We start from the raw sequence: 10,044 nt of genomic DNA, 5'->3' as shown, positions 1-10,044 counted from the left end.
CACACACACACACACACACATATATATATATATATATATAAATAAAATTATTATTCAACATTATTAAAGAAAATTATTTGTATTTAGAATTATTATTCATATTCACATTCCTGAAATATTCCTGAAAATGTAAAAAAAAATTTCATTATAAAAATATCAATTCAATATTTACATTCTCTCTCATCTGTAATCAAAAATACGGTTTTGTCCAATCAAATGCTCTCTAGAATGATAATAACACAACATTGGCATTAAGTGTTCCAGACATACAAATGAGTGAGTGCGCAAACGTCACGGTTTCTTTATTACCTGAGCCATGCAGTATAATCTTTGGCTCTTGGGAACGGAGAGCAAGCCTTGTCACCTCCTCATCCATCGTCTTTATTCTTCATTGGCCACGGCACAACTATCACAACAACACACACAATTCATCCAGAATGTCTGATAGAGACCATTGATGACAAAAAGAGAATAAAAGAGTTAAACAATCATTTATAGTAGAATTACTTTCATAAAAAGTAAACACAGAATGGAGCCTTTATAGCATAAGAACTGGGAGGATCATACAATGCGACAGGCTTCAAGAACTAGTTGTCATAATGTAAACATGCAGGTTTGAACAGACAAGCGTGCATGCGAACAGCCAGACAGATAAATACGGAGGCAGACAGACTTATGAATATAACACTAATAATAAATATGAACAGATTATTGACGGACGTGCATGTCCCTTTAATTTGCAAATGACTACGACAAGAAGAGCGACTGGAAATTAAAAATGAGCACCAATAAACGGTTGTGCATTTAATAAAATGATGCAACACGTCTTTAAACGCAACGCAAAATGCATTAAACGCTTCGTGCATGTCAGGAAACACTCGAAGCTTCATGCATTTGAGAAGAATGCGTGCAGCAGCAGCGCGCGCCGAAGCTTCCCACCCCCCGCGCGCTGAAGGTTTCCTCGTATTTCAGCACCTGAAACCGGACATAATCATGGCGCCTTGTGACCATAATTTCCCTCTTCCACTGAAAACAAAACCTGCCTGCCCTGCGCGCGCCATTTTGAGCCATAACACATCGCGCGTTTGATTCCCACGTATGCATACGCGCGAGCTTTGCTTTAAAAACAAAGGGGCGTTTGGTGTCGCGTGCATGCAGGGGCATTTATAAACAATAACCCACCCCCCCAGCGCTTCAGGCCCGATTGCGGCCTGCGTAAGGCCCGGGGCCCGGCGGCCAATCCGAGGCCTCGCGTCTCCAGCCGCGACGCGCAACACAATGCAACAAAACGTGCAATAACCGCGCATAAACCTGACGCGCGTGTGCAACGAGCGGGTGGGATGAAACCCGCGCGGTCCGGTTCGTCGGTATCGGCGCGCTTACCGTAGATCGAAGCGCGGGGCGGCCTCCAGATTTTCCCCGGGCAGGCAGGCAGGCCGTCGGATTCCCCCAGACTCGGGCAGGGCTGGAGCGGGAGTTAGCGGGCGCTGGGCGGGCCGCGCAGTGCGCAGCGAGGGCGGAGCTCCGCAGACAGACGCGCTGCAGCCCGCTGCTCCGCCACAGCGCGAGCCGCCGTCAGCGCGACACGTCACTGCGCAGAGCCGCAGGAAAACGCGGAAGGCCGGTGAACAACATTTACCCGGAGAAAGCGAAGCTAACGGCGAGCGACAGCGAAAATGATCGTGCCAAATGCATAAGCATGCTTTTAACGCACTGTTTAAACATCATTGGCCTAATTGTTAATATCAAAGATGTATGTTTTCCTTGTTTGGCCCTTAAACGCGCCCACTGGTTGGCACAGCATTTTCATGCCCACATCACCTGTCTTAAATAAAATATTTAGTGCACAAATTTTAGCGATGGAAATCAAATCCGTTCATCTGTCACAATATCCAAACCGAAAGACTGGCAATTTATTATGAAACATCCCAGGTGGTTTTTTTTTTTCTTTCTTTTCTTCTTTAAACATTCTTCCTATCTCTAAACCCAACTCAAAATGTGACTCTGGACCACAAAACCAGTCATAAGGGTCAATTTTGTGAAATTGAGATTTATACATCAGCTGGAAGCTAAAAAAAATAATCTTTCCATTAATGTATGGTTTGTTAGGATAGGATAATATTTGGCTGAGATACAACTATTTGAAAATCTGGAATCTGAGGGTGCAAAAAATTTAATATTGAGAAAATCACCTTTAAAGTTGTCCAAATGAAGTTCTTAGCAATGCATATCACTAATCAAAAATTAAGTTTTAATATATTTACAGTAGGAAATTTACAAAATATCCTCATGGAACATGATATTTACTTAATATCCTAATGATTTTTGGCATAAAAGAAAAATCAATAATTTTGACCAATACAATGCAGGCTATTGTTATCTATTGCTACAAAAATACCCGTGCTACTTATGACTGGTTTTGTGGTCCAGGCAGGGTCACATATTATTTTAAATAAAATACTTTTTTTTTTGTCCTTGCAAGAGGCTTTTTTGTTTCACATTTAATAGTTTTTTGATCATGTATGCATGGTGTAATTTTTCAATAGAAATTCCAACTGCATAAGCATCTTTTTATCTCACTGTTTAAACTACATTTACTGAAGTATTAACATTAACGATGTATGTTTTTCATTATTTTGGCCCTTAAAAGTGCCCACTGTTTGGGTCATTCTATGTTTTCATGCCCACAAAGTATTATATAAAATATTAAACTCACAAATTTTAAACATGGGCATCACAGTAGTTCATTGAATACATTATCACAACTGAAAAACTGGCATTTTTTAGTTTTATCCCATATTTAGTGAAAACAGGTTCATTATTTTATTATTTTATTTTTTCCTTGCATGAGGATTTTTGTTTCATGTTTAGCAGGTGTGCATGCATGCAAATAGATAAAAATGGAGGCATAAGGACTTACGAATATGACACTAAAAAATATGAACAGATTATTGATGGACATGCATGTTTCTTTAATTTGCAAAAGATTGCAACAAGATGAGAGTCTGGAAATTAAGGCAACACACAAACAGTTGTGCATAAGGTTTGAATGATGCAATACATCTTCTGGTCATGCTTGGATGCAACTCGATGCACGTGGTGTATATATTTCATGAGAATTAAAAATTTGCAGTAAATTACTACTGTACAGTACAGTCTTTAGAGAGTGCATGCATGAGAAGTGGGATAAAGCAAGAGCCAAAATGTTCAAATACTGTCACCATGTGTTGACATTAATCCGGACCTCTACAACTATAAAACATTGTTTCTCCATTTACACGAGCTCAGGTGTTTCAACAGCATCGATATCCAGTTGGTTTTGACCAGTTGCACAGGTAACATTAATTTTCAATTAAAGCATCTCAGAATAATGCACTAGGTTGTAGTATTTACTGAAAATCAAACCTAAATCAGTGCATCTCCTAGTGTAAAATGTTATTTCTCCATCTGAATGAATGCAGGTGTTTCTAAAGCATCTATGTTCAGTTGTTTTGACCAGTTGCACAGTTTCTCAGCCTCTTCCTCCCATTCAGACTCGGATGAGTTGTAGTCTTCCGTCTCGACTGATGGCAGAACGATCTTGATGTCCACTTTCTCAGCAAACTGTATTTGGTCCCAGAGCAAATTCACATAAATCATAATTTCAATAATTTCATAAACATGTCATTTTTCTAATCTATTTTTTCTCCATTTCTGTCACCTAGTTTGTGTCCTCTCAACTGTCGCCTTTGTATATTTTAGATATATATCGGTAACACTTTACAATAAGGTTCCATATGTTAACAGTAGTTAATGGATTAACTAACACTAACTAACAATGAACAAACCATTTGTTACTTACAATGTTTATTCATCTTTTTTGTGTTAGTTAACAAAAATACAACTGTTAGTTCATGTTAGCTCAAGTCTATTAAATAATATTATAATATATTACAACTTTTTAAAATATATTAGTTAATGTTGAAATGAACTAAGATTAATAAATGCAATAGGAGTATTTTTTCATTAATGTTATCTAATGTAGTTAACTCATGTTAACAAATGGAATCTTATTGTAAAGTAACTTTTTGGTCTATTTAGCCTAGTGTTGAGGTTACTTTTATTCTACAGTTGGCATTAAAAGTGATGGGAAACCAAAGACTATGTTTAGACAGATGCAAAAACTACATCTTAAAAGTATTATAAAAATGAAGCATACTCTTTCAGCCTCACTCAGGCCGTAGAGGCGTCTCTTGCGAGCCGCAGTGTTTTGAGCACAGGCAGATTGTCGTGTAGAGACCCGGGAACCTCTGTAATGTGAGAAAGACACATCAGAATAATGTTAAAGGAATAGTTCACCCAAAAATGTGCCCATCCGAGATGTAGATGAGTTTATTTCTTTATTTGAAGAAATGTAGCATCACTACATTGATGGACTGGAGTGGTGTGGATTATTGTGATGTTTTTATCAGCTGTTTGGACTCTTATTCTGACGGCACCCATTCACTGCAGAGCATCCATTGCTGAGCAAGTGATGCAATGCTACATTTCTCCAAATCTGATAAAGAAACAAACTCATCTACATCTTGGAACGAGGATGAGTAAAATTCAGCAAATTGTCTTTTTTTTTGGGTGAACTATTCCTTAGTTTTTTATTTATATTATTCTTTAACTTTGGCATTTGGTTTGTTTCTGGGGTCCAAGAGTGAGACTTTTGTTAGAGACTAGAATACAAGCTGAAACTGAATACCTGTGTGAGAGCTGCTGTCCAGCAAAATGAGAGCGGGCGAGACGTCTAAACGGCAATACCGTCTTCAACCTGCCTCTTGTTCCTGGCTTCACACCCTCTCTGAGCATGACGTCCCGGGACAGCACCTTCAGAGACAGGAACCTCCATCCGTTTTCCCTTCCTCCTACACATGCTGGAAGCTCATCCAGGTGGCTGGAATACTGAGTGGGAGAAAAGGGTGAACGAGCAACACAACAGCATGACTGCATCACAGAATTGGGCTGTGAATATAGCCTGAAGGGTGTTTTTTATCCACCTGCATATAATCTCTCATGCAAATCACATCTTGCGGTTCAATGGTGGCTCTGTGAAACTCATCCATTGAAATGAGATCCATAAATGCTCTGTTTCCCATCATTCTGCAGGTGTCTGCTGTGGCCTGTTGATGCAGACATACATAGTGCAGTCATTAAAATGCATGCATTTTTTGCTCTCATAGTAAACCGTTCTTTATTTCTGCAAAAACTAGGATGTATAAAAATAAACTGATCTGAGACCAGCACAGGATTATAGATTATACAAAAAATTATTATAGATTATAGATAGATTATAGACTATACAAAAAAAATTGTTACTTGAAATAAAATAAATGGTGAAGTAATGGTCTTGGATCATAAAAAAATAATGATAAAATCTGTAAATTAACTGGAAAAATATTGAAATATATCTATTTAAATATTTGTATTTAAACTAGCATTTCTCGTTTTAATTTAGTTAGCTTGATAATAACTCAAACTAAAACTGAAACTAGGATGCATCAGAATAAAGCAGATCCAAGACCAGTACAGGATTATATAGTTAAAACTAAAACTAAAAAACAAACAAAAAAAACAAATAAATAAATAAAATAAATAAATAAAATGTCACTTGAAATAAAATAACGATAACAACAACGAAAAATTTAAAAATACTTTTTTTTTAATTTAAACTAGTTGCCAGGGCAACATTTCTCATTTTAATTTAGCTTAACTTGATAAATAACTAAAACTAAAACTGAAATAAAAATAAATAAAAACTTGACATATAAAAAAAACAACAATCAAAAATGATAAAAACACAACAAAATGATTAAAATTTTTAACTCACTCAAAATGAAAATGTAAAATAACAAAATAAAAACTAATTGAAAATATTAATAAAAACTATATTAATATTGCAGTGATGCTGAAATAACACTGGACCAGCATTCATGACCTGGTTGGAGGGAGAAAAGACTTTTTTGCCAGACAGATAGTGTCCTCCTCCTCCAGTGTGGAAAATTTTGAAGACAAGTGAAGGTGGAAACTGAGGACCTGCAAACCTGAACAGAAGTTAATATATCAGGGAGACAGGGGCTAGTTGTCACATGTTTTGTTCCAGTAAATCTTTTTAAGAGTGGGTTAAGATTGAAGCAGGGCTTTTATTTCATAAGACAGCTTCTGGTCCACCTTATAATGCTGCTCGATGATGTTTTATATGAAGTTCATACCTGAATCTGATCTTGCACTTCAGACTGAGGTCTTTCAGCAGTTCAGCTTCTCTGGGACTGAGCTGACGCAGAACTGCTGATGCCAGACACTGTTCCTGAGACACACACACACACACACACACACACACACACACTTGATCAAATTTAGTCCAATGAAAGTGCTGACAGGAATGTTACAGAACAATCAACCTCATATCTAATAAATAAACTGTATTGATTTACAGTAAAACAGTTGAAGTTGGGGTCCGAGTAAGTAGTGCTTTCTGGTGAAAATAACCAACATTACGAGGTTTCGAAGTTGTAAATATAACAAAGATTATTCCCATACAGCAATAAATAAATAAATGGCCAAAATATATTTTAAATATGCTAAATATATCTTCTAATTGAAACAGTGAAATATCTTTTTGAAAATGAATATATATTTAGTTTTAACTTTCATATTTTCAAAATTTCAAAATGTATTTCAGGGTCAAGAAAAAAAAATAAATAATAATAGTCATTTATTATAAATATAATATTGTAATTTTCTTATTTAAATGTGTTATATGATGTTCACACGTAAAAAAAATTACTTTATTTGTTGTCTATATGTGATTGCATTTTCTTGGGTTTAAATAAATTTTATAAATATTTAAAAAATATATAGAAAATAAAAAATATTAGTAGACCATTTATTAACATAAATACATGTTGAATTTATTTATGCCTTTTGGGTTGGAGTACATTTTAGAAGAAAATGCTATTTCATTTTTTTCTACTTCAAAATGTTTTGTTCAGTTCAATGTGTTACATTTTAAATCATTTGTGAAATATAATAATGTAATAACATTGTAATAATTCACACACAAAATTCTGCCGGAGAGACATTGTTATAAGAGCTTACCGCTGAGCGTACAGTGTTCATCAGGAGCCTGAAGAGCCGTCTGTCCCTAAAAGATCTCCAGTACGCCTGAATTCTTCTGGCACAATTCTCATAATTCTCCAGTCTAAATCAGAAACAATCATTATGAACATTAGACATGGTATTCAGATTTGCAAAGTTTATAAAGTATCAGATGGCACTCACCTCTCCTCCATAACAATCCCACACACGTGCTGGAAACAAGCTGTGTGTGATGTTTGTTGCCAGGCCAGTGCACGTGTCTGTAGCGGTTGCTAGGAAACCAGTGAAAGTTTCAGCCAACACAGGATGATAAAAAAAAAAAATTTCCAGCATGAAAGCTTTCCTTCTTACAAACTAAGTAATATACAACAATTAATGGCCAAAATATCAGTTAGTAATTAATTTGCGTATATGATTGATTACAGTCAAGTCAAAAAAGTTTCGACTGCAATACTCTTCATAAACACTAGATGGCGGAAAAACACTGAATGACTAAAACACGTTTGACATCTTTATGACTTGATTGCATTTTATATTCTACAAAAGATTAAAAATAAATACTGTTGAGTGAGACTGATGGGATGTAAGCTGTGATGTTGGCTTGTGAATGGTCTATTTATTTAATGTATTTTTATTTTTAGACAAAACATGCTTTAACAACTTTAGGGATAGCTTATAAGTGGTATTTCATCATTAGTAATATTTTAGTGTTATTGGTATTAGTATTATTATCATTTTTAATTTTTCATTTTAGTTTAAATCTTAATAATTTTGTTGTTTTTGACATTTTTTTAAAAAGATGTCTCTATTGTTTTTATTAACTTTTATTTCAATTTTATTGTAGTTATTTTACTACGAGCTAAATTAAATTAAAATTTGAAACTTTGGCTTGGCCACTAGCTGAAATAAACTTACAAAAAACTTTTTATTGTATTTCAAGTAACTAATTTTTTTAATGGTTTTAATTTTTATTCAACTTTAATAACCCTGTTCTGAATAAAATAAATCACTGAATACATAAAATATTAACATAAAATGTTAAATAAATAAATAAATATCCATTTCTATCCTATTGCTAAATTATTATTCGAAATTAATATACATTTTAATTATTGCAATGTTTATGTATTATGTCCTAGCACTGTAGAACTGTAATATATAAAGAATAAATATTAACAATCTGTAAAAATGAGTACATTTTAAAGGGGTCATATGATGCGATTTCATTTTTTCCTTTCTCTTTGGAGTGTTACAAGCTCTTGGTGCATAAAGAAGATCTGTAAAGTTGCAAAGACTAAAGTCTCAAATCCAAAGAGATATTCTTCATAAAAGTTCAGAGTCAACCACACCTACCTAAAACGGCTCGTTCTAACACGCCCCCACATGTCTACGTCACTATGTGGGAAGATTTGCATAACGCCGCCCAAATGTTCACGCATTACTTTTATTCTCGCTGTAGTTTTGTTGCCGCCGCCGCCATGTCGTGAAGCTTAACTAGCTTAACTTTACAGAATTACATTTTAGCCTGGGACTAGGCTTAAGCCTTGTCTGTGAAACCGGAGGGAAATGTATAAACTGAAATGTTATAAATGTCTCGTCTGCAAATAGAAGTGAATATCAGTCAAATGAAAAGCATGTAACCCGTTTGTGTGTCTTCAACCCTTGACCTCAACACTGACCACATTTAAAATGATTTGGCCTCCAGTTTCTGATATTGTGTTACTGTTACTCATTGAATCCCTCACAGTTAAGCTCTACGAGAAAGCGAGGGCCCTTGAATGTCCTCAGAACAGCTGTGTGTGGGCAGCTTGAGTAAATACGCTGTGTGTTAAACCAGAAATGTTCAGTGTGTTTCTGTGGCTCTGATAGGTTGGAGGGATCACAGGAGTCTCCGCCTCCGCTGATGACGACAAACCCGGCACAACTCTGAGAGTAGATGAGGTAATCTCACATCAGAGACACATTCTGACCCTAACATCAACTGAAAAACTAAACAATGCATTTTACATAAAGAAAATCAGACAAGCAAAAAATTCAAATCTAATCTAGTGAGAATGAGAATCACCATTATATTATTTGATGATAACTGATGCAGATTTAACACCCTATTATGAAAGTCATTTAAAAGATTACACAATATCTGAAACAAAAAAAAAAAATTTAAAAAATTGATTAATTTTTCTGGGACAATATATGAACCTTAATATAACTTTTTAATATTAGAAATAATATAGTCTTGCCTGGTGGCAATGCCAAATAAATATCAAATATACATGCTGATTAGAGTACTGAAAATGTTAAAATAGCAAAGAATAATGACATTAAACATTTTTTTTTTACACTCAATGTTATTTTAGTATTATTTATATACTATTATAAGCTTTTATTTTTATATATTCGGTTTCAATTTTAATTTTAGTTTTGAGAAATTTTGTGGTTTTGTGGGTTTTTTTTCAACAAATTCTATATATTTTTCTGTGTTAGTAATTTTAGTACTTAAATCTTATTTTCATTTAGTTGCCAAGACAACATTTCTACTTTATTTTTTAAGTTTTAAGCCTCAAAAGCATTGAGAATAATGGCAAATTGGCAAAAAAAAACAACAACTCAAAAATAAGAACTCTGGATGCATTATGGTAATAAGAAAATTGGTGTGAAAATGTGCTTATTTGTCATGAAAATAATATCAAAATGCAAAACAAATATCTATCTATCTATCTATCTATATATCTATCTATATATATATATATATATGTATGTGTATATATAGATGTATGTATGTATATATGTGTATGTATATAGATGTATGTATATATATACACATACATACATACATATACAGTGGGTACGGAAAGTATTCAGACCCCCTTAAATTTTTCACTCTTTGTTATATATATATATGTATATATATATATATATATA

At 34.4% G+C, this 10,044-nt stretch overlaps 2 protein-coding genes across 3 annotated transcripts in view; both read right to left on the bottom strand.

The window, feature by feature from the left end:
• LOC107665727 (zinc finger Y-chromosomal protein 1-like) overlaps positions 1-1,804 on the bottom strand; it is a 10,894-nt gene extending 9,090 nt beyond the window's left edge. Inside the window, exons 1-3 of one of the 2 annotated variants that reach the window (XM_016456842.1) lie at positions 1,384-1,804; positions 508-552; positions 310-406 (exon numbers count right to left, since the gene is read on the bottom strand). In XM_016456842.1, the coding sequence (XP_016312328.1) occupies positions 310-376 (67 nt within the window). In that variant the 5' untranslated portion in view covers positions 377-406; positions 508-552; positions 1,384-1,804. The remainder of the gene's footprint in view (positions 1-309; positions 407-507; positions 553-1,383) is intronic. The other variant, XM_016456768.1, reaches the window with a different exon arrangement.
• Positions 1,805-3,012: 1,208 nt separating this feature from the next.
• Positions 3,013-7,161, bottom strand: cunhxorf58 (chromosome unknown CXorf58 homolog). Its single transcript, XM_016459673.1, has 7 exons — positions 7,123-7,161; positions 6,237-6,331; positions 5,963-6,068; positions 5,025-5,147; positions 4,730-4,929; positions 4,199-4,289; positions 3,013-3,603 (listed from the first exon to the last, which is right to left on the bottom strand). The coding sequence occupies exons 1-7, from the start codon at positions 7,141-7,143 to the stop codon at positions 3,436-3,438; spliced, it is 804 nt and encodes a 267-aa protein (XP_016315159.1). The 5' UTR covers positions 7,144-7,161; the 3' UTR covers positions 3,013-3,435.
• Between the last annotated feature and the right edge of the window lie 2,883 nt (positions 7,162-10,044).

The sequence above is a fragment of the Sinocyclocheilus anshuiensis genome, unplaced genomic scaffold (assembly GCF_001515605.1).
Source record: "Sinocyclocheilus anshuiensis isolate Anshui unplaced genomic scaffold, SAMN03320099.WGS_v1.1 scaffold245, whole genome shotgun sequence".
NCBI lineage: Eukaryota > Metazoa > Chordata > Actinopteri > Cypriniformes > Cyprinidae > Sinocyclocheilus > Sinocyclocheilus anshuiensis.
This window is presented reverse-complemented; position numbering and strand designations above follow the sequence as displayed.

Coding starts and splice junctions, on each gene's coding strand:
- cunhxorf58 (XM_016459673.1), bottom strand. CDS start 7,143: ATGAACACTGTACGCTCAGCG. Junction 6,332..7,122: donor TGAACACTGTACGCTCAGCG/GTAAGCTCTTAT, acceptor TGTGTGTCTCAG/GAACAGTGTCTGGCATCAGC. Junction 5,148..5,962: donor TCTTTTCTCCCTCCAACCAG/GTCATGAATGCT, acceptor CTGCATCAACAG/GCCACAGCAGACACCTGCAG.